The sequence below is a fragment of the Chrysemys picta genome, chromosome 10 (genome assembly GCF_011386835.1).
Source record: "Chrysemys picta bellii isolate R12L10 chromosome 10, ASM1138683v2, whole genome shotgun sequence".
Taxonomy (NCBI): domain Eukaryota; kingdom Metazoa; phylum Chordata; order Testudines; family Emydidae; genus Chrysemys; species Chrysemys picta.
In genome coordinates, this window is record NC_088800.1 from 65,124,884 (window position 1) to 65,150,077 (window position 25,194).

Sequence of the window (25,194 nt, forward strand, 5' to 3'; positions counted from 1 at the left end):
ATTTTCTGACTATCCATTTGTAAATGTTCTGATCTAACACCTTCTAACCTGTATCTTTTAGTTTAGATGCTTCCTGCTTTAGCTCTTTAACTCTTTTGGAGGATGTCTCACCATCCCAGTTCCTAATCCTGTTGTCTTTTTTTTTTTTTTTTGCCCTTCCTTCACTGATGATTCCTGTGTTCCTTAATGCAGTGTCATGTAAGTCTATTAACAAGTTTGGCTTTCAGCACTATTGGTTTATACTTACACTTTGTCTTTTTAAAAAGAAAACTCACTTGAGTAGAGTGTGGTTTTCTGAACTGCAGTAGATTTACTTACTATCCTGAGATCAATGTAAAAAGAACCTTAGTATTTTAACAGGCTCATTTAGCCTTTCAAGAGTTGTCCTATGAAACTTTAAAAGACATCTATTTCATGGATAAGATAAACCCATACAGGTGTGTATGAGCGAGTTTAAAAAAAAAATTAGCATGTACTGAAAATTCAGAATGGTAAGTTGATTGTATTTTTTTTTTACATTTATCTTTTGGAAATTTTTTTTTTTTAAACTTCTCTTCAGTGGACAACCAGCCTATGTTGCACTACATTCGAGATAAAACTGCTGTCCCCTACTTCTCCAACCTTGTTTGGTTTATTGGGAGCCATGTGATAGAACTGGATAACTGTGTGCAGACTGATGAAGAGTAAGCTTCTACAATTATTTCTTTTTGCCAGATGCATTGAAAAACCTAAGTTAGTTTCTCAAGAAATGATCCTACCAACAAGCAGCCTGAAGTCTGTAATTCTTACAAGATCATGTTAGAAATCATTGCAGGAGGATATTGTCAAGTCATTTATAAATTTTAACATTCCTGTAAATAAATGATTTGTTGGGAGACCTGTTATTCCTCATCGTAGTTGGTTTGAAGTATATAGACTTTACTTTATTAATGAACTAAATTGTTATGCAGAAGATACAAAGGACTGTTCGCATAACGATAAGACTAAAAGCACAGGCTCTTTAGATATCTGTACTCACATTCAGAAAGCTGGACATTAGGATAGTTTTCAGAAAACTATCATTAGAAAAATACTTTCCAAGTTAATTCAGTACTTAATTATCTAAACACCATTGCCATCAATATAACTGGCAGATGTGTCGCTTGTATAGAACCTCTTATTTTGTCAACTACAAAATTCCTGCTGTGTTGCTCATGATCACCATGTTGGATTTGCTCTTTGAGTATGTATGGAGCAGTTTTTTAAAGCTTTACTTAGGTTAGAACAGTACAGAAGAAATATAAGTAGTTTTACTCGCTTTAAGATTAAAAAAATGTTTAAATAGTCTTTTGTAATAGAAAACAAAATTGTAATGTTTCCTTTCATGACTGGCTTCTGAAAAGGCACGTACAAAGTGGCAGCTGAGATTTTTATGCTTCTCCAGAAAACCGAAATCTTGTACTCATCACTCTGGATGTTGCATTGTGAAATTAAAATGACAACACTCTCCTTCAGTTGCTTCATTTTGATTGTCAAATCTCTGAGGTTACAGGAGGTAACTTGCATGTCTGCATTGGAATAAGACAGAAAAAAGATGCAGATACATTATCTTACTGAGTTCTGATTGTTCTTCTACCTTAGCTATGTCTAAATCTTTGTCTCTTTCAGGCACAGAAATAGAGGCAAATTGAGTGATTTGGTAGCAGAACATCTGGATCATTTGCATTATCTTAATGATATCCTCATCATTAATTGTGAATTCTTAAATGATGTGCTCACAGACCACCTACTTAATAGGCTGTTTCTGCCTCTCTATGTGTATTCATTAGTAAATCAAGATAAGGTAAGGAATAGCTTGCATGATTTAGTGATTAGTTAAGTCTTAATAATTAATGATTTCCACTCAGTATTTACAGTAATTTGTGCAGTAAGTGTATCCCATAAGTAGAATTAATATCCTCTACATTTAAGTACTTTACAAGAAAAACAGTTTAAATAATTCAGGTCTTTGCTTTTCTTAAATTAAAAGATGACTGCCCGGGAGATGTGTTTTAGGTATATATGAACCTAGGTAAAGACTCTCATACATTGGCCCATGTAGTTGTTAAACATTTAGAGTCAATTGTAGTTGTTAACCATTGTTTAGCATTTAATGTTAGCAGTAGGGACAGAAGCGGTAAGTTCAGGTCTGGGCCTAAATTTCTCTGAAATATGTTTTAAAAGGCCAATATAATTGTATCAGAAAGATGCTTTTTTAAAAAGTAACCTTTAAGATTGAAAACAGGATCTCTGTTACTTATAAAATTCTCAAATCCATGCACCTTGCCTCTAGTCTGATTTTTCTAATTTCAGTGTTTTTTTTTTTTTTTTTTTTTTTTTAAAACATGTCACTGATTAAAAGGAGCAGAATCAGACTTACTATCTACTGTATGGAACAGATGAAAAGTTTGCTTAAATTCTAATCCAGGTTCTTATACAGTGCCTATCTCCGTGGTAATTGCATGTGTCTTGTGATCCTCATGTATTTTTTATCCTTGTCATAATTGTGTGACCTCTCCAAAGATTTATCGTACTTGGCATTTCTATGGAGCCTGGCATCAAAGATCTTAGCGTTTTTAATATGTTAATTTAATCTGTCATATCCCCTTCTGGGTTAAGTAATTATCTTCATTTTAAACAGTGAGTTAGTGGTAGAGGTACGTATTGACCAGATTTTATGACTTCCAGTCTTGTGCTTCAGCCATGTTTCCTTTCATGTCTTATAATGCAAAAATATGCAAATATCTCTGACTTAAAACAACATGCTTCAGACAAGAGACTGTAAATATTGTAAATAGTTCTCTTTTCTGTGGTGCTAGTGGTTCTTTCAGAAATCAGATTATTCTAATATTAATGGAGATTTTAAAGTATTGTCATTCTATAAGCATTTATTGTGTTCTGATTATGGACAGAAAATGCCTGTGAAGCCAGAATTACCTACTTGAATCCAACAACTGAATGTCAACAACTCCAGTAAAACTTTTATTGGTCTTATTTAATTGATTCTGTGGAATAACAAATTGTAAGAGCCTCCTTTTATTAATTTGTCATTTCATAAGTACCATCTGGTAAGGATATGCTGGAGGGATAAAAATGTACTTCTCACTTAAGCATCTGGTAAAAATAAATATTACAGGAAGCTTTGGCTTCAAAAACAATGTGCAGCCATATTTTCAATTGTGCAGCAAATGAAAAATGCATTCTTCTGAAATCCTTTTCCAAAGAAATGGAAAGTCACTGGAAAATGTCAGCATATTCCTTGGAACTTAGTAGCATTGGGGGAAGTGGGGAGGTAGTGCACATGAATAAATCAAGTGTTTATACTTTACATTCTTCTATTTTTAAAAATGTTGGCCTGTGTTCTATTTAATGGTGTAATTACCTTAGTTTTCTGTAATTAACTGGGCATTCTTTTCTTTCTTCCATAGGGTGGGGAGCGTCCAAAAATAAGTCTCCAAGTTTCTCTCTATCTTCTCTCACAAGTATGTCACATTTCAATGTGGTGTTTGTAATGGTCTCAGTAATTTAATTATAAATTGTGTGTTTTAGGGGGCTATTTTTCAGCTGGAGAGAATTGTGCTCAGTTTTGAGGTGCAGTGTGTACATTTAAGTGACACTTGTATATTTATTTTTTAAATCATTAGCTCACTGGTCATCACATGGGCCAACTACTACTCTTTACTTACTAGTACCTTTCCTTGGAGGTTCTTGGAATACTTTACAAACATTACCTAATTAAATCTTTAGAACACCAGTAAAAGGCAGATATTTTGAGACGTAACAATCCCTTAACTCACCAGTTTAATGCAGCCACCTCTTGAGTGGAATGCAGCAGCTGTTAAACATTGCATAACACCTTTGTACGACAATTTAGGACTGAAATGAAGAATACGGTATTCAACTGCAACTACAGGCAGAATACAGCATTCCAAATTTCAATTTGACTAGGACATACAGAAATTAGGGTTTTGAATCTCTTACTCTTGTGCAAAATGTTGTGGGATCTTTAATTACAAGTAGGGAGTGCTTTTGTTTTATGTCTCATGAAACGTGATCAGCTTTCTTGTATTTACAAAAATAAAAATTGAGTGGCTGAATACTGAGCAGATGCTATAACTTCTGACAATTGAAAATGCCATTATGGATTGCATACATCTTAGTTAGGTAACTTTACAATAGATCAGAGTGCCACCATAAACTTCTTTTAAATTGGGAATTTTTTTAAGCGAGTGGTGAAATATATAGTTAAATAAAAGTTCTTGAAAATGGCAAATGCTTGTTTTTGTTCTTCGGATTATTGCTGTTTACCCTAGAGACTGAAAAAAGCTTATTCTGTCAGCTAAATATTAGCCTACCTGCATACTTCATGTACATGCTCAATACATTTACATTCTTAAATAAATATATACATTTAGGTCAAAATATATTATTGACTTGAATTTCTGCTAGAAGTGATATTTTAAAATGACTTATTTAAGAATTCATCGATTTAAAAGTCAGACTTTTTATAAGTGGGGGTATCCTCCCACGTTGATTTCTTTATGATGATTTGTAGACATTGTAAAAACCAGTTTCCACCTGTTTTGTTGCCTCAGGAAAGGAAACACTGCAGTGCTGCTAAGTTCAATTTGAGTTAGTTTTAGTGACCTCAGAAATGAAACCTTATAGTAGCAATCACTTGAAACTAAGGGAATCAGTCTTGTTAAGTCACTAAATGCCTCTTATGAGGTGCTTTGAGCCCTCTAATCTACCTCATGTAAATGGGAGTATTGAGAAGTACTCAGCATTAGAGATAGTCAATACTTTTTCAGTTCACTAACCGTTCTGAAAAGCGTTTAAAAACAAAAAAAACCACACAAACCAGCCAAGTAAAATTTGAGAAATTTCATTTTGGGGTGAACTAAATGTCTTGAATAAAAATTGGCCAGAGATAGGATGTATGAACTGAGAATGACTCTAGCCCAGTGGTTAGGGCACTCACCTGGAAGATTCATAGATTCTTGGACTGGAAGGGACCTCGAGAGGTCATAGAGTCCAGTCCCCTGCCCTCATGGCAGGACCAAATACTGTCTAGACCATCCCTGATAGACATTTATCTAACCTACTCTTAAATATCTCCAGAGATGGAGATTCCACAACCTCCCTAGGCAATTTATTCCGGTGTTTAACCACTCTGACAGTTAGGAACTTTTTCCTAATGTCCAACCTAAACCTCCCTTGCTGCAGTGTAAGCCCATTGCTTCTTGTTCTATCCATATAGGCCAAGATGAACAAGTTTTCTCCCTCCTCCTTATGACACCCTTTTAGATACCTGAAAACTGCTATCATGTCCTCTCTGTCTTCTCTTTTCCAAATTAAACAAACCCAATTCTTTCAGCCTTCCTTCATAGGTCATGTTCTCTAGATCTTTAATCATTCTTGTTGCTCTTCTCTGGACCCTCTTCAATTTCTCCACATCTTTCTTGAAATGCGGTGCCCAGAACTGGACACAATACTCCAGTTGAGGCCTAACCAGGGCAGAGTAGAGCGGAAGAATGACTTCTCGTGTCCTGCTCACAACACACCTGTTAATGCATCCCAGAATCATGTTTGCTTTTTTTTTGCAACAGCATCACACTGTTGACTCCTATTTAGCTTGTGGTCCACTATAACCCCTAGATCCCTTTCTGCCATACTCCTTCCTAGACAGTGTCTTCCCATTCTGTATGTGTGAAACTGATTGTTCCTTCCTAAGTGGAGCACTTTGAAGTTTAATAAAGATCAATTCATCTTGTTTACCTCAGACCATTTCTCCAATTTGTCCAGATCATTTTGAATTGTGACCCTATCTTCCAAAGCAGTTGCAATCCCTCCCAGTTTAGTATCCTCTGCAAACTTAATAAGCGTACTTTCTGTGCCAATATCTAAGTCATTGATGAAGATATTGAACAGAGCCGGTCCCAAAACAGACCCCCTGCGGAACCCCACTTGTTATACCTTTCCAGCAGGATTGGGAACCATTAATAACAACTCTCTGAGTACGGTTATCCAGCCAGTTATGCACCCACCTTATAGTAGCCCCATCTAAATTGTATTTGCCTAGTTTATTGATCAGAATATCATGCGAGACCCTATCAAATGCCTTGCTAAAGTCTAGGTATACCACATCCACTGCTTCTCCCTTATCAACAAGACTCGTTATCCTATCAAAGAAAGCTATCAGTTTGGTTTGACATGATTTGTTCTTTACAAATCCATGCTGGCTATTCCCTGTCACCTTACCACCTTCCAAGTGTTTGCAGACGATTTCCTTAATTACTTGCTCCATTATCTTCCCTGGCACAGAAGTTAAACTAACTGGTCTGTAGTTTTCTGGGTTGTTTTTATTTCCCTTTTTACAGATGGGCACTATATTTGCCCTTTTCCAGTCTTCTGGAATCTCTTCTGTCTCCCATGATTTTCCAAAGATAATAGCTAGAGGCTCAGATACCTCCTCTATTAACTCCTTGAGTATTCTAGGATGCATTTCATCAGGCCCTGGTGACTTGCAGGCATCTAACTTTTCTAAGTGATTTTTAACTTGTTCTTTTTTTATTTTATTTTATCTTCTAAACCTACCCCCTTCCATTAGCATTCTCTATGTTAGGCATTCCTTCAGACTTCTCGGTGAAGACCGAAACAAAGAAGTCATTAAGCATCTCTGCCATTTGCAAGTTTCCTGTTACTGTTGCTCCCTCCTCACTGAGCAGTGGGCCTACCCTGTCTTTGGTCTTCCTCTTGCTTCTAATGTATTGATAAAAAGTCTTCTTGTTTCCCTTTATTCCTGTAGCTAGTTTGAGCTCATTTTGTGCCTTTGCCTTTCTAATCTTGCCCCTCTGTTCCTGTGTTTGCCTATATTCATCCTTTGTAATTTGTCCTAGTTTCCATTTTTTATATGACTCCTTTTTATTTTTTAGATCATGCAAGATCTCGTGGTTAAGCTAAGGTGGTCTTTTGCCACATTTTCTATCTTTCCTACCCAGCAGAATAGCTTGCTTTTGGGCCTTTAATAGTATCCCTTTGAAAAACTGCCAACTCTCCTCAGTCTTGATTCCCATAGGACCTTACCTATCAGCTCTCTGAGCTTACCAAAATCCGTCTTCCTGAAATCCATTGTCTCTATTTTGCTGTACTCCCTTCTACCCTTGCTTAGAATTGTGAACTCTGATTCCAAATTCATGTCTCTGCTCGCATCAGACGAGGGGGGGAGGGAGGGATTTAACCTGGGTGTCTCACATTCCAGGTAACCACTTTAACTACTTAGCTGAAGGTAATAAAGGAGGCACTGGGTCCTCTAGCCATTTTGTGAATGGCATCTAAGCCCTCTTGTGAATCTAGCCCAAACAATTTTTGTGTCAAATTTGCAATAGATTTGGGTTGACTGAAACTATAGTTATCCAGGATTGAATTATTTATCCAAAAAATGTCACCCAGCTTTGCTCAGCAGCTCATTGGGCCTATTTCATCATATCTGGGGCTTGTCTACTCTTAAAACGCTACAGTGGCACAGCTGCAGCGCTTTAGTGTAGACGCTACCTTTGCCGACAAGAGGGATTTCTTTTTAATCATTGAGAATCAAATGTGTGTATCTAGGGGCAGAACATTATTCGTAACTTTGAATAGTATATTTCCACGTTGATATCAAGATGCTGAGTAGTTAATGCAGCAAAACTCTTCCTTTATGGTTCTACTATATTGCATATCATTAGTATGGTCTCAGTCTTGTGCTACAACTTGGTCCATCTGACTTGAGTATAAATTGTAAAATGCAATCCCTGTTTATTTTATGCTCTCATTGTGATAGTATCTGTCAATACAAATTCAGGATTATAGGAACTACTCACATAGGAGAAAACCGCTTCCCAACCTATACCTCCTCAATCGCCATTAAGTTGTTAATTAATATCTCTATGGTCTGTAGTGAAGCAAAGGCTTGATGAAGGATTCCTGAAATAGATCTCTATAGGTCAATAAATATCTCCTCTGACAAAGTGGAAGCTGAACAGCCAGGTTCCTCCACTGAAATAATCTCGTTTTGAAGAGTACACATTAAGTAACTGTTAAGAAAACCACTTTAGTGATTTCTGCCATCAGTGTTGCATACACAGAGATGGCCACTGGCATACCAGATACTCTATATAATGAACAGCTTTGTAAATTAGAACCAACAACTTGAATTGCATCCAGCAGGAGATGGGAAGCCACTGCTGTTCCCAAAGCACATTTGTAATGTAGTTTGTCAGGGCATTCCTGTGAGTAGGTAGGCCACTGCCTTACATTCCTGAGTTACTTCTGGGTACCTCAAAGTTAATCTTTGAGAGCATATTGCTATGAAATCCTGAAGGGGATTTATATGGGTACTAGCCCATCATTGCAAAATAGGAAGTCAAAGGTTCCCCATTTCCATTTGAAGGCCTGGTAATATCATGTTCTGTAAGCAGATGTGTTCAAACGGTGAACACAGGGTGCTGGTGACTCAAACTGTTTTTGTCTCTTTCACCTAGCACAACTACGGCGGAATTTATTTTAGGTTTTTCTGTAGCACCTATCACAGGGGTTGGCAACCTCTGGCATGTGGCTCGCCAGGGTAAGCACCCTGGCGGGCTGGGCCAGTTTGTTTACCTGCCGCATCGGCAGGTTCGGCCGATCACAGCTTCCACTGGCCGAGGTTCGCCGTCCCAGGCCAATGGGGGCTGCGGGAAGCGGCGCGGGCAAGGGATGCCTACCCTGGAGAGCCGCGTGCCAGAGGTTGCCGACCCCTGACCTAAGTGCTTAAATGTTGAAAATGTTGGAGCCTTATTCCTACATTACACTGAGCTTATTCCTACATTACATAGAATCATAAAACTAGACCATTCCTGACAGGTGTTTGTCTAACCTGCTCTTAAACATCTCCAATGATGGAGACTCCACAACCTCTCTAGGCAATTTATTCCTTTGCTTAACCATCCTGACAGTTACACAAGAAAAATAAATAAAATAAAATAAATTTAATGGAGATATCCCATCTCCTAGAACTGGAAGGGACCTTGAAAGGTCATTGAGTCCAGCCCCCTGCCTTCACTAGCAGGACCAAGTACTGATTTTGCCCCAGATCCCTAAATGGCCCCATCAAGGATTGAACTCACAACCCTCCCTCCCCACAATTACTTCTTGTGTCTTGCTTACAATGCTCCTGCTAATATATCCCAGAATGATGATTGCTTTTTTTTTTTTTTTTTTGGCAACAGCGTTACACTGTTGACTCTTGACATTGAGACTTGCCAGATACCTCTCGCTGAAAAACAACTATTAAGAAAAATGTTCTTACACTGTTGAAAAGTCTTAAATCTTTAGGCCAGAAGGGACTGTTGTGCAGGATGTCAGTCTAGATCATAAACACAGGCCATAGAACTTCACCCACTGCTTTCTCCATCATCCAGCAAATCTTGTGCTATGCTTTTGTAAAATATTATGCATGGGATATTGCTAGGTGTTCCCATACCACAAGGCCTATGGATAAAATGTATCACAATCACTTAACTGTCCTGGCTTTCTCCAATAACAGATTTTTATGAAATGGGTTGACTGTGGGCGAATGCTATAGAATCTTGATGTTTCTTAAAATAAATGGGGAGGAATACATAGTGCTTAGCTGGAAGAGGATAAAAGGAAACTTGTGAACACTGGCCAAGTAGACAATCAGGCTTGGAATTCAGGGAAAGGGAGATTAATTTGATGTAGAAAGGGATTGTGGTCTGTGTTCCTACCGAATACTAATTATAGCTCAAGTATATCCCAGTTTGGGTTTATTAGACATTATGTAACATAAAGAAATTGAAGGATTTAATTAGGTGGGGAAAATGCCTTCAGTGTCTAAAATTGTATGTGTCTAACATTCTTTTCTCCCTCTCCCTCTTAATAGGTTTTCCTGATTATACATTATGCACCTCTGGTGAACTCGCTGGCTGAGGTTATTCTTAATGGAGACCTTTCAGTATTCTCCTCAAAAGTTGAGCAAGATATCCAGAGAAGTTCAGTAAGTGGTCAACTAACTTTTGTATGTCTTTATTGTAATAATTTTTTTTTAAGGGAGAGAAAGGGATGGAGTAATCAGAAGCAGACAAGTATTTGCCAACCAGGAGAACAGTACTGATGAGTTTCTATCGCATTCAGTGGGAGACTATTTTGCAGCCTGATTGACCTTTCTGTTAAGACGCACTTCATCTGCTCCGTTTTTTTCTATTACCCTAAATCTTTCCTTCTCTTCATTAATAGTATCTTTCAGTTTTTATGTAGGCTTATCACGTTTTGGAGATGAAGCCAAGCTATAGCTTTCCTATTACATAATTGTAAATGGAAATGCAATATGGACTCAAGCTATTTGGTACAAATTACAGTGTTTTTAAAAATTAACCCTGTGATTTCATTCTGTGAATGTTTAAGTCAACTGTTTTATAATTAGGTGTGTAATGTATCGAAAGTTCTTCTACAGTTGTTTTTATTTCTAAAAATATATCAGCCAGTTACATCAGGGAAAGTAATGCTCTTCCGTTTTTTGATTCCCAGATCCCTTTCAGTCATTGAATTAGATTCAGCAAATTCTGAGAACTGAAACCTATAGCAGCCATAACTTTCAAGCAGATATACATAATTATAGATAAAAATATAATAGTTATGTGAGATCTGTAGTAGAAACGGCAGGCAATGTTTTAAAATAACTAAATATCCATTAGAAAGGAATAATATATCTAAAGTAATTTTTATTTATTACATAGGAAGAAAGATTAAATTACCAATGTTACTTATCTCTGAATTCCCTGCAGCGTGTGCTTGCATTTGCATACGTTAGAAAAACTAGCTACTCTTAAGGCAGTCAAATCATGATATAAACAGACTGTAATTCCTATATCAAAAGTGAAATACGTCCTCTAAGTCTATATCTCCATTTATTGAGACATGTGGGATACAGATCAGGGGTTGGCAACCTTTCAGAAGTGGTGGGCCGAGTTTTCATTTATTCACTCTAATTTAAGGTTTTGCGTGCCAGTAATACATTTTAACATTTTTAGAAAGTCTCTTTCTATAATATATAACTAAACTGTTGTATGTAAAGTAAATAAGGTTTTTTTAAATGAAGTTTCTTAAACATTTTAAATTAAATTAAAATGCAGAGCCCCCCGGACCGGTGTCCAGGACCCAGGCAGTGTGAGTGCCACTGAAAATTAGCGCGCGTGTGCCGCCTTTGGCACTGTGCCATAGGTTGCCTACCCGTGGTATAGACACTGAATGCCCAGTTAGCATAGATATAAATAAGTGTGTAGGTGATGAAGCACTGCTCATATGAGTAGAGTACAGATGTGACAGAACCATAGGGTGTATATCCTGTTTGGCTCTTTACATGCCCAACCAATGCCTCCAACATCTATGCTGCAGTGAAAGACGCTGGAAGGGGGAGCTGCTGGAGCCTTTCCTCACTGCCATGAGAGCCTTTCGCCATGGCATGTAGCTACATGTACACTACATGCCGCCACAAGTGTAGACAAGGCTTAAGTATGTGAGCCGGTCGGGAGAAGGGTACTTCTCTTGGTATAACCTTCTCTTCTCCGCCTCGCCCCCCCGCACAATTTTTAGCCCACCAAATTTAACTTCAGGTTTGGCTTTTTAGCATATTTAAGGATATTTTAAAGAACCTCTGAAAAAGGCTTGGTTTAACAAAAGTGAACTTTCCTAATGTGTCATTGTATCAGGGGACCTTTGTTGTGGGCTGATCATTCTTGTCCATGGCTATTGGGCACAGTTAAGTGGGGTAGTCCGACATTGCTCTTAATATTGGATTTCTTTTTAAACAGACACTGCAGGGTGGAATGGTAGTATTGTGAGTTAATGCTTCCAGATAAAGTAATCTCTTATTCATGTTAACAAAGTTCTGTGACATTCTGTTTGTCACATACTGGATGTATCTGTGTGTGTTACTTGTATGCCATAAATGGGTTTCATGCAGTAGCAGCTTATTACTAGGAAACCTGTGGTCAGAGGCTGGGTTCTGTCTGTCTGCAAAATTACACTTATTCTAGTTCACAGCTATTATGCAAAGGCACTTGTATCTGATGTTTGAGTGTTTTGGCATATGTTTGTTTTAACATTGACAGGTTTGTGGATTTCCTACAAGCTTGGGTTCACTTTTATTGTTACTTGTGCAGGTTTTTGTTAGTGCTTTTTTTTGGCTGCCACTTCCTACCTTCCAAGATAAAAGGAACCGGCTGCATATAAACTGGAAGTCATGTCATACCTAATCACATTAGTTAAGTAGGGCAGATGTTAAATCTTTCTGTGCTCGCTGATAGAAGTTTGCTTGTAGGAGAGTGAACTGAGCTTTTGGGGCTAAGAGGTTTCAATGGACAATAGGAAAACTTCCCGTTAGGGAAACTAAATTTGTGGAGGGTTCAGCTACAGACTCTAGGAAGTATTTACAAGGAGGTAGGGTTTCATTAAGCTCATTGGGGAAACCTGTGGGGGAATCTCCAATGGAAAACCTGTCAGCAGGAGGGAATATAGCCCATTGGGGAAGCTGGACAAGAGGCCTCCAGTAAAGAGAATGTATACAATCAGGTATTCAGCATGGTTCCAAGAAAACAGACGGACAACATGGTGTATGTGTAACTATGTTCATGTATGGTCCTGACCGGCTAAAGCCGGTCAGAGGTATTGAGAGGTTCCTGATGTATTGGGAATAGGGTTGGGCAGGACCATGTAGTGTTCTCTTCTCTGTCAACCTGTGATAGTACTCACTTGCTGGCATGACTCAGGTTGGGTCCCAGAGTTAGTTTTAGTCAATGCCTCCTGGTTTAGGGGTTATTCTCCAGGGCTATTCCTAGGTAGCCGAGTACCAGTATCCCCACTGAGTGATACTGTCACTGAGTGCAATTTGTCGGTAAGAATTAGCAGTGATATATTTCTTTGTATTTATCAATTAAAACTTTGCTCAGGAATGGGGTCTTCTTGCCTCAGGTAATTATTGTATGCCGTAAATGGGTTTCATGCAGAAGCAGCTTATTACTAGGAAATCTATGGCCAGAAGGCGGGCTCTGTGTGTCTGCAGGGACATTGTAGAAGAGTTGGGAGTGAAGAACAGGCTTATCTTACTATTTTCTTCCCCTTTGAGTGTTAAATTTTACTTTGAATTCTCAATTTTAGTAAGTCACAACAGATTTCTGTTCCTCATTTCTTACTGTATGCTGTAGTCTTCCACACTACGTGTTTGAATGCTAATATTGTCTCCATAGACTTGCATTGTGTTTAGATTTACCGTAAAAATATTTTTAGGTCCTATATCCTTTGTGTGTTTGTATTTTAACATACTATAATGAGAAGCAGCCATAAGCTAAAGAGAAGAGGAAAGTTTCATCTTGAAAGTTGGAGACGCACCTCAGTTCAAAGTTTTGTGTCTCTTGGTATTTGAAATGTCTTCAGAGACTTACATTTCCCAGGTACTAATGTATGGCAAAATGGTGATGAAATAATTGCATCACAAGTACTGTCTGGGTCCAGTGTGCTATTTTAAGCATATATTTTGGGTATTTCAAAATTGAGGATCCCTAGCATTGTTTTTACTAGAAGTCCTGGATCAACTGAATGGCATTTCACGTGGATATAAAAATCAGACTCAATAGAATCTGAAAATTGTTCTCAATTACCCTGGCTATAAATATGAGCCAGTGGTATGTGGTAAGGGTGCCTAGGTGAGGATAAAGCAATGCAGTGTTGAATACTGAAGTCTGTAAGAGGTTTGCATCTACTTTATCACAAAAGCAGTCAGACTTGTGCCCCATCAATATCTTCAAACTAGAGAAGTGGTGTGTACTCTATCCCAGTACTGTCCCTTTGGATCCATGTTCTTTTTGGCTAGTGAAGGCCAGTGAGGAAAGTACTGGATTCAATGCTGGTGGAGATTAATACCTTCATTAGGGAGGGTAGGGTGCCAGCTTCTTTTTAAGAAGCTCTGGTTCATCCTCTGCTCAGGAAACCAACACTTGATGCTGAGGGTCTTGCTAATGGTTGACCAATATGGCTTCTTACTTTTTTGGTTAAGATTACAGAGAAGGTTATAGTAAGACAATTGTTGCCTCAATCACCTTGGTCCTTGCCAGTTTGAATACAGAGCTGGGTATGGAACTGAAAGTCTACAAATGCAAGAAGTACAATCTCCTAGTGATGGATGAAGATCAGGTAGAGTCCATGCAGATACTGTTCGAGCTGTCAGCAGCTTTTGATGCCATCTAATAAGGTGATGTTGATTTGCCTATGCACTGCACAGGTGAGTCAATTTCAAAACAAAAATAGCTTGGGGAGGACAGCTTGGGAACGAACAGTTACCCTTGTAACATAAAAGCTAACAGACCTGTCTCGCAAGTTGTGTCAAAATGCATTTGACAGCTTTGCTATGGTACTAATTTCTGGAAGTCAGGGTTTGTAATAGAAATAGCAGCACATGTTGGTGACTACAAAAAGATAAGGTCATTGATTTAGTGTTGGCAACTTTCTAATGTCTGAAAATTGGACCCCTCTGCTCTGTCTCTTCCCTTGAGCCGCCCTTCCTTCTCTTCCCCCCCCCCCCCCCCCCCCAGCCCATCGCTCCCTCTGCTCCGGTCGCCTTTTCGGCCGGACTTTCTGGTCGAAGGCCGGACACGTTGTAACCCTATCATTGATGCACAACAACTCCCATAATGTTTACTGCTCAAAAAAGATCAGCAGTAACAGATGTTTTTACTTTAAGTATCCAAATCCTGTGTATACAGATACCGTTCAGTGAAACTTATGCCAGGAAGTCTCGACTGTGCCTGTTTAAAAACATATATATGGTATAAGTGAACAAACACCCCATATCAATGTGTATCAAGTTCTGAAAATGGATGTGAGTAGCAGAAATTACATGTAGAGGTAACTATTTTCTATATACTTCCTGTTATTGGACAGTGTTAAAATGAAGCTCTTGCTGTGTTTTTCTTGTGACTGTAGTTAAATATGTGAAGTCAGGGAGAATATAGTATAAACAATTTAACAATAGTCACGTTAAGGTTTACCTTCCTTCCTGTCAGTGAGATCTGTTTCCTGTATAGTTCGGATGTTGCTCAATCCTACCTGTTTTAGATTTCTTAGTTTTTGTTTAACCTACTTTCTCCTTCTCGTAATATGAAGCTAAGTTACTGGTATTGCCTTGCTTTACCAGCACACGTTACACAAGCTCAAACTGCAAATATATAAATAATTACTTGAAGGTGTAAATTAACATTAACCTAAAATTAGTATCAACCTTGAGAAATTAATTTAGAAGGCACATAATTTATGCTCTGGTCTTGAGTTTAAAGTATTAAGGGTGTGTAGCTATTGTATCTGACCGCACACATTACATATTAGCTCTTTCTAACCATTCTTTTTCTCCAGACTAAACAGGCCATGGAAACTGGCCTTTTTATAGTATGTTCTTGATGAGTGTTCATCTCCTTGTCCCAACATGTTTCATTCACATTGATAGTCCACAGTACACGGCATTAAGAATATACTTGCAATATATTAAACATTTTCTTTATAAAGAAAACTGTTTCAGTCTTCTAGAAATAGCTGAGTCACTAAATAACGGAAAGGGAAAAATAAACTAAATGATTCTTGCAACTTGCATCTTATAAGATGTTCCCAAAAAGAACAAGGACTTAATTTGTTCCTCCATTTTTCATGCCTCTTGTAACAAGAACTCATTTATATAAATAGGGCTCTAAATCTAGTTATTTCTAAAATTTCCTATGTTGCAGTTCTATCTCAGGGTAAAAATAGATTTGAGAGGTTAAGGGGAGATAATTTTGTGTTTAAAATATAAAAGCTTCATAGTGCTGTTTGTTTTTCCCTTCATTTTTTTTTCTTTTCCTTTTTTGGCCATTGTGAAGGATTCTCGTACCAAAGTATTTCTTATTATGGTAACTAGCAATGGGTGACCTGGGCAAGGTTTGAATAAGCTTTCTCTACAAATTGCAAATCCTTACTTGAACCTTTTGGGGCTACAAATTGTGCTAGAGATCTTGCCAGGCATCCTTTTCATGATGTGTCATCAGTTTTTATTGTTGTTCTGAAACAAACTATGCAGCAGTTTGTTTAAAAAGTGAAAGGACAGTTTTTACGAAATTTTTTCTTTGAGCCAAAAGTCTTGAGTATGTACATTATTTACTCAATCGATTTGCCCCTCAGTATTAATCTCAAAATACAAATACTCACTGAATTCCCTCCACCAGAAGATATAGAATATAGAGCACTGGAAATCCAGTGATTTGAGTTTTCTGCGTCTCTCTATAAGAACATACATTTGTTCAAATGTGATCAGCTGTTTGGAAATAACCACATCCATTAGCAAGCATATGCGAACAGCCCCCTAGATCAGGGGTTCTCAATCTTTTTCATTTTGAGCCCCCCACGCCCCCAACATACTATAAAAACTCCATGGCCCACCTATGTCACAACAACTTTTTCTGCATATAAAAGCCAGGGGCAGGATTAAGGGGGTAGCAAGCAGGGCAGTTGCGGGCCCTGCGAAACTAAGTGTCTCAGGCTTTGGCTTCAGCCCCGGGTGGCGGAGTTTGGAACCCCGGGCTTCAGCCCCATTCAGCAAGGCTTTGGCTTTCTGCCCTGGGCCCCAGCAAGTCTAATTGCAGCCCTGCTTGGCAGACCCCCTGAAACCTGCTCGTGGCCCCCCAGGGGCCCCGACCCCTGGTTGAGAACCACTGCCCTAGATGAGATTATCTTTGTCTCACAAACAAGGAACCAGTGTATTGATCATGGCTGTGCTGTTTCACTGTTAAGAAATAGTCTCTCTCAATATCTTGTGTAGCATGTACCTTGATTTGTTCAAAATAAGGATGTCTCTCTTGCTAAATTTGCAGGCTAAAGCCCTGTTTTAAATTAAGTATATTTCAGAAACTTGCTGCACAAAGCAAGAGTGGATAGGGGAGCTGCTGGAGGAAGATGTTAGATGAAATGTTCTTGAAGCTCAGTTCTTGCAGAACTTAAATGCACACACAAGCAAAACTTAAGAAAACCAGCCATTCTCAGCAGTCCTTTGCTCCCGGAATTCTCCCTTACAAGCTGATTCTGAGATATCTGCCAGCTGGAAGTTATCCGAGTAATAGACCAGCAGGCCTTAAAGTCAGTGCTCATGGTCCTTTGACCTTCCTTGTATGGCTGGCTCCTACAACTAACAGTAGGGTTACCATATTTAAAAATTTAAAAAAAGAGGACACTCCACGGGGCCCTGGCCCCACCCCTTCCCTGGCCCGGCCCCAACTCCGCCTCTTCCCCTGAGCACCCCGCATCCCCCCTCCTCCCTCCCAGCCACGCGAAACAGCTGCCTGAGCGCTACCGGCTTCACAGTTTGCCGGGCAGCCTCCAGACCCTGCGCCCCCGGCCAGGCGCTTCCCCAGTGCAGCCAGAGCCCGGGAGGGGAAGTGCCCGGCCAGGGGCGCAGGGTCTGGAGGTCTGGGGGCTGCCTGGCAAACTGTGGAGCCGGTAGCGCTCGGGCAGCTCAGCTCTTCAGCTACACAAAGCTGAGGTGTCTGGGGGAAGCAGCAGCAGCCGCCGCCGCCACGGAGGAGTCCGCCTGCAGCTCGCAGCCTGCCGGAGCCGCTCTAAGGTAAGCAGGGGACTAGTATTTTCCCAGACATGTTCGGCTTTTTGGCAATTCCCCCCGGACGGGGATTTGAGGACCAAAAAGCCGGACATGTCCGGGAAAATCCGGACGTATGGTAACCCTAACTAACAGACCACCCAATGATTTAAAGAGTTCCATGTTCCTCTAGGCCATTGGATGATTGAGGTTGCTGTCTATATGGAATGTTGTTAGGTTAAATAAAGCAGCCTAGGTGTGATGAAATATTGGAATTGCTTTGTTTTGCTGAGTGTGAATTTCCTGAGATGCTTCATAGCTTTACACTCATAGACATCTTAAGGCTTCTTGCCCACATCTCAAATGGTGAATATTGCTTTTAACATAAAATAAACAATAGAATGATTTTGTGGTGACTTTGCAAATAAGATCACTGGGTGACTGGAGAAGGTGTTTTCCTTGGTCATGAGCCTATTAAGTGGAGTGTTGCACATCTGTTGCCAAGGGAAATGGTTCATAACAATATATGTTTGCCTTTAGCTGCCTTCATTTGTAATTCTCCAGAACTTATTTATTTCCTATCTAAGGCACAGCAGTTTGGAATACGTTCATGCTTCTCATTCTGGAGTGCACTGAATTGAATAATATTACGTTGAACATCCTAAAGTTGGAATAATTGGTAATTTGTGTGAATTGGGTTTATGCAGTAATACTGTGAAATATACTTAATCATATCGCATAAAATACGGGTACTGTGTTTTTGTAATAAATGAGCCATCCAAAGGTCCTTGTAAGAAACATGTCTTTATTTTCTGTCTTCAGTCACTTGACGAGATAAGGTTACAAAAATCTTACTCTTGTTGCACGACAGGAGTCAGTATCCACTAACTCCAGTGGATGATGTTAAGTGGTGTTTTTTTCCCCCATATTGCTACTATTTGTACCCTGAAATGTGATAGCAATTTTAAGTGATGAAGTATTGCCCATGTAAGCTGTGAATGTACAGTGATTGAAAGATTTTTTTTCACATAACAAATTGTTCTTTGTTTTTGCTCTCTGCAAACCCATCTACAGCATTTGTCACATTTTGGGGGAGAGGGAAATGTCATCTTAAATTGCTTTGATATACTGTAGCTTTGCATCAGAAAAGAAACAGGCTTGTGTTAAGCCATGTCTTTCTGTTCTATATAATGCATGCCACCCACACACATACTACAAAATAAGTTTAGAAAACTAGATCTGTGGAGATGTTTTGGGAGTATAGAGAAGGACAAAATGAAATCAATTAGGGTTTGTCTACCTGGTGATGTTGCATCAGAGGGGTTTAAATTTTAGTGTGCACTACTGTGTTGTGCACTAATTGGCCCATGAAGACCCTGCTGGCATGCATTAAAAGTTCCCTAATGCTGTTAATGGAGTTCTGTTTGAAACAGGTTTATGTTTATGCGCACTAGAGAACTTTCAGTGTGCACCAACAGGGTCCACACAGGCCAGTTAGTGTGTAGCATGCTAATGTGTACTACAATTTACGCCCTTGTGATGCAGACTAATTCACGGTTGTAGACAAGGCCTATGAAATTATTATAGGTTTTTGGGGGGTGGGGAGAGGAAGAAATGATGGTGACTGAGGCAGATGCACCAAGGACTAAGGGGGGACATTACTAATAGTGAAGGACGGGGCCAAGAAAAGAACATTGTACTTAATAGTCTTCTAGCTATACTTATCCTTAATTGTATAAATTTATCTATCACACCAGCAATAGGAAAATAACTTCCGATTTTGTGAGAGTTATACCACGTCTGATATTGTGATAACTTTTGGGTTAGAACATACATATTTTAATGAATCCAATTGTGTTCAGTTCTGTATAATGGGGACCTTCATTTAAAGTGCAAATTGTTTTTCTTGGAGCCATGTTGTGTGCAGAATATGTGCACACAGGAAGTGTATCTTAAATGTCATCTTTTAATGTAATTAACAGATGAGTAGTTACTGTTTTTCAGTGTTTACCATTGTAGCTTGAGCCTGCTGTGTACATAAACATTTAGGAAATGTCAGTTTTTTGACTGAATATGGGTGCATGTTTTTTCTAAATATTTTTAAGTTTTTTGAGAAGGCAAATTCCTGATACATCCTCTAAGACACACTCAACGTGGTTGTATTTTAATTCTAAACATTCTTGCAAGTGAAACTAGCCTTTTAAATTGAAGTTGATATGAAAACCTCTACCAATTAAGTATACTTTGACCTCTCTTTAAAAGTTTAAAAAGAGGTTAGAGGTATAGTAGTGTTTTTTCATCAAACACACTGAGGTAAAAAGCATACCTATATTTTATTTAAAAGCTGTATTTTATATTAATGGGTGTTCCTCAGCCCCATATTTTTGTTTGGGTTTTTTTACTATCTCATCTCTTCCTGTTTGTGCAATAGGCTTTTGTTTGAGTCCTCTCTGAGCTGTCTCTCCTGCATGGTCTAATTCAAACAGCAGCTGCTGCAGTTTGTAACATCATGGGACTTGATTTAGTTTAGCATTGTATGCTGTTGCATGCCAAAAAACGTTTACTTTTTGAGAATTTTTTTCTTGATGGTACATGAGTTTAAAGTGGTCATGTTTAATAGATAGATCTAGATCTTGCTTGTCCTGAAATGGTCATGTTTCCTAATGCTACTAAGTCCTTAGGATTAGAATACTTGTATTTTGTAGGTGGCCTGGAACTGCTGATAATTAGATATTGCTAAATCTTTGTGGCCTTTTTAAGCTAAATTTGACATGTGTAGGTGAAATGCTTAATAGATTTGTAAATAATCTGTCTTATGCAAACTGAAGTGACTTCTACCCATTTTATGCTAAATTGCAGAAGAAATCTATAGCTAAAACTGTATCTCATTTAAATTTAATAGGCAAAATCAAGCATCAGATGCTTCATAAAACCTACAGAGACACTGGAGAGATCTCTTGAAATTAACAAGCATAAGGGAAAGAAGAGGTTGCAAAAAAGACCCAACTATAAAAATGTTGGTGAAGAGGAGGAAGAGGAGAGAGGACTTGAGGATACTCAAGAAGACCCAGATAAGGCTAAAGGTACAGAGGGTAGTTCAAAAGGCATCAAGGCAAGTGGGGAAAATGAAGGTGAGTGCACCAATGAATGAAAACCATGCAAACTTTATATATGCTAATAATTTAATAGTATCTCATGTTTGTGGTCTAGTTCATGTTTTATGTTCATTTATAATACTGGTTGCATAACTAAATAAACAGAATCATTAGATTTTTTTCCACATTTAAGGAAATGATTCTTGCTTATTTTTTTAACCTCTCCTTCATGTAGAATTCAGCACTTTAGAAGAAGACTGTGTTTTACTTGGTGGAAAATGTGAAGTGTCTGCAGTTTCTCCTGTGGCATCCAGCCTTTAATAACAAATACACCTTATAGCTAGCTGCACATGATTAATCAGTGTTGTAAGACTTATTAACAAGTCTGTGTCATTTGTTAATGGAGAAGCAAAGGGGGTTAAAAAGCCCCCCAAAAGTCAAGCATCCTATGTTGACTGGCAATGAGTAAACCCTTTTCTGCCAAGCATTGCCACATCTCTACGTCTGCCTACTGTGCAAAATTTAAAAAAAAAAAAATCCCTCAATTTTTTTATTTAATTACCTGATTGATGTGCATTCTAGTTGCTTCACAGAACTATCATGCTTGAATCGTTAGAGTCAAAGTATTGGGTGCTGCACCAGAAAGACATGCTCTTCAGTTACTTTCGTTATTTTAAGTTACTAGTTAAGAGGAAAATGCGTATCAAAAAATAGAGTTTTTATGCCTAAAATGAGACCGTGATGACAGCACTGCATCTCAGGAAGCATATACCACAATAAAATTTTTTTTTCCCTATGCTATGACTTCTTTGGCAGCCCTTTTTCATATCCTGCTTGCATTTTGATGTGTGTAACTAATCTGTCCAAAAAGAACTTCCAAGTTCTTCATTCTGACTTCATGTAAATGATGCTAAATAGAATGCATGTAATGACTGTATTGTCATTTTTTGGTTCAAATTACATAATCAAACTCCTGTGCTCATGTGCTCACGAAGTGCATTTTTTGATTCTTCCTCTTCCCAGTTTCTCAAGAGGCTTAACAAATGAATTTTGGGGTGGGCAAGGGACCAAGCTAGAGAAGTGAGGGCAAAAATCTTAGTGTGCGCCTAATATATTAAACTGGGAGAAGTGTGTAAAATGTTTTTCTAAAACACTTAAAGTGGGTTAAAGGTTATTAACATGGCTTGCATCCATACTACAACTTAAAATCTTCTTACAACAGTGTCAGAACCCTACTAGAAAGTGTTTCAGAACAGCTCTCACTTTAACCTGGTTTCTTTATAGTGGAGACAGGACTTTAGTGGGTAGTTTTCATAATGTTTATGATCCTCCTGGGTAATCCCCTAGTACATAGCATAGCATTAACCAGGTAGTTACTTACTGAGTGTCTAATTCCAAACAAGTAGTGTAATGCGAATCAACGTAGTGGTGTTTACTGGGCTTTGTTCCATGATTCCAAGTATCGCGTATTGGACGTTGTTCCATGACTCCACATATTGTAAAGCATTTGTATACTGCTTCCTGGCGTATTGGGGCTGTTTTCATAAGTTTGTGATAGTGATATAGCTTTTATAATTTAATCTTCAGCATTTCTATAGTATTTACCTTGAAAAGCTTTAAATCCAAATTAGGCAAACCTACAACATTTAAAAAAATAAAATAAAATTGGTGTAAAGGAAAGGGAGAGTGAGGGTTGGAACAAAAGTTGTGGGTCATACATAGTAACTGAGGAGAGGCTTAAGCTGAACAGCAGTGGAAGTGGTGGTTATTAAGCTCAAAATGTGGGTCTTGAGACAGGATTTCAAGGAGACTGAGGATGTTTAGCAGAAAGAATAGAGATGCCATTCTAGTTGCAGGGGACAGCATGAGAAGGTACAAGAGCAAAAATAATAGGGTACTACTAACCCTAACTATGTTACGGACTTGCTGTGCAAGGTTGGGACAGTCTCTTATTTAACCCTGTCAGTTTCCACTTCTATAATATGGGGATACTACTTATCCAGCAAAGGTGTTGTAAAGCTTAGTAAAGTTAGTATACTGTTGACGTAGGATGGAAATGCATGTTAAGGCTTTTGTAGCTAAGTGAAACTAAATATCTTGCTCATCTACTCTGCTTTCACTCAAACTTTTTTTTGCAATGTGGACCACAACTTACTGTCTTGTGCATCACCTTATCTCCCATTTGCAATCCCATGACATCCCTCTGGCAATTACAGCAATTTATGTGAAAAAGTAATATTAGGAAAACATTTGGGAAGTACTGTAGTGATCACTTAGTGTGGCTTAATAGCTTTAAATAAGAACCACAGGCCTGTTTGCAAATTACTGCTTTAATTCATTTGTAAAAACAGGTCTAGCAACTATCACATTGGAGTAACTTCTCTTTGTGCTAATATTTTTAATAAACACTTTGTTCTAGTTTGTTTCTGTTATTCGTAAGGTTAAGTTCATATGTACCTAGGTTAGCCTAGGAAATTAGAAGTCCTGACCAATCCACTGACTCAGTGAGACTTTGATCCTTAGCACCTGAACTATAAAATTACAAAAGTTCACTGGTAACCAAGTACTGCATCTAAGTTGATTTGCATTGAGCAAATTAGAGAGATAAGTAGGCGGAATCTGTTGGCTAGGAATCTATTTATATTGGCTATAGCTGATGGAAAAAGATCTTTGTTTGAGTTTGAGTTAATTTGTCCTGTATAATTGTTGGGAGTGGCACTTCCTTAATTGGTTTGAGCTGATTTGGCTATCTTTTTTTTTTTATTTTATTTTATTTTTTTATTTATTTATTTTTCATGAGTATAACCACCTGATCCATATTATCATCCCATGGAACTACATGCATGCCCCAGGATGGGACTGTATCTTGAAGTCTGACCTTTACTTTTTCTGTTGCTGCTGCTCCTTGGAATCATGTATGTGGGCATGATAAAAATGTGAATTCATTTTTACAGCCATGGAAACAAATTTATTATAGGAGCTAAATTGCATGTCATCTTTACTTCTGACCTATGCACTGTGCACACCAATCTAACTCTGCTGAGACTCTAACTAACATTTCTACTTTGTCAGAGTCCCCACCACTGCCATTTTAAAAAAACATGCCACAGATTTTGTTTCTCCCCATAAATGTGGCTTTGATAAACATGGATTAAATTTCTTTTCCTATCGCTTCTGGGCCAGTAACTATCAAAAACTCTTCCCTTACAAACCACATATGCTCAAGGAAATTTTGTATTCCATTATTTTGCTAGGATTCTAGGCTATTAAATGGCACAAGTGTCAAAACATTATACTGTCTGCATGCCAGTTGCCAAGGAAACATGCATGCTAGACTTTCCTGAGGAAACAGGAAAAACGAAGAATCAGAGTGAATATGTCTTTGGGTTGGGTAACCTTTGTCCTTGGGGTAGAAGCAAAGTCCCAGATTATTCTGAGTGGACTGTAGGGCTGAGAGCAGAGTAGCTGGCTTGAGGAATCAGTTGTCACTGCCAGGGGAATGATTGGCTGTGGGTTTGAACTGCTAAGCCTACTGACAGTAGAGTTTTGGATTTTTGAGATGCCTAAGGGAGGGAATAGGAGAGAACTTGGTTAGTAGCATGGCTATTTACAATTCAGCATAATTTTGTTTGATGTTCCTATACTAATAGCTCAAAGCCTGTGCTGTTGCATGGGTATAATTCGTTGTCATATGTTTAAAACGAAAAATGGCCATAAATGGCTGAGAATTTCAAAATTGGGCAGTAATGGACCATGAAGCTTAGTGATGATTCAACCTGGTGATATTCTGAACAAAAAGATCTGTCATGATCGTAACTGTTCCATCACTTCATAGTGACTCCGCAGACATTCTAGGCTTCAGAGTGACAATCCTAGAATCTTGGTACATAGATATACTGAAGTATCCTTTTAGCAACATCTTGTTCTTTCATGGTTGGTTTGGTTTTTCTTGTTTATGTTGCCTCTTACTAGTTTTACTCTAAAACTTACCCTTTCAAATGTTTTCCCCTTACTTGGTAGAGACTGTTTTTGTTTGAGAAAACGGTAGATGTTTACAAATGTGTATAAGGGGAATACTCTTAACAGGACTGCCTTGGAAAAACACAGCTCAATATCATGGAGCGGAGGGATCCAGGGACATGGTCCAGAGGTTTGGAAAGTGTCAGGACTAAATTTTGCCTCTCCATGGCCCCGTCAGTCAAAATCCTGCTGGATTGTAATGCTGTAGTACAATCTGTGGCCAGAAAGTTATGTTTTCTCTAGATTTCAGGATATCGGGTGTAGGTGTATGGTCATTTGTATGCTATAAGGATGATCAATAGCAATTTGTTAAATAAATCTGAGTGACATGCAGATCTGTCAAGTGGGTCTGTGTGCAGAGAGGGATGCATAGGCCCCTATCCACTGCCCACTTCAACTGTGACTGACCTGCTCAGC

At 38.6% G+C, this 25,194-nt stretch overlaps 1 protein-coding gene across 22 annotated transcripts in view; it reads left to right on the top strand.

Moving 5' to 3' along the window:
* The window catches only part of CLEC16A (C-type lectin domain containing 16A), a 183,080-nt gene that overhangs the window by 26,385 nt on the left and 131,501 nt on the right, over window positions 1–25,194 (top strand). For all 22 annotated transcript variants that reach the window (XM_008172819.4, XM_065558824.1, XM_065558829.1 and 19 more), the window contains 5 exons: window positions 560–683; window positions 1,648–1,822; window positions 3,447–3,500; window positions 9,941–10,054; window positions 20,565–20,793. In XM_008172819.4, the coding sequence (XP_008171041.2) occupies window positions 560–683; window positions 1,648–1,822; window positions 3,447–3,500; window positions 9,941–10,054; window positions 20,565–20,793 (696 nt within the window). The remainder of the gene's footprint in view (window positions 1–559; window positions 684–1,647; window positions 1,823–3,446; window positions 3,501–9,940; window positions 10,055–20,564; window positions 20,794–25,194) is intronic.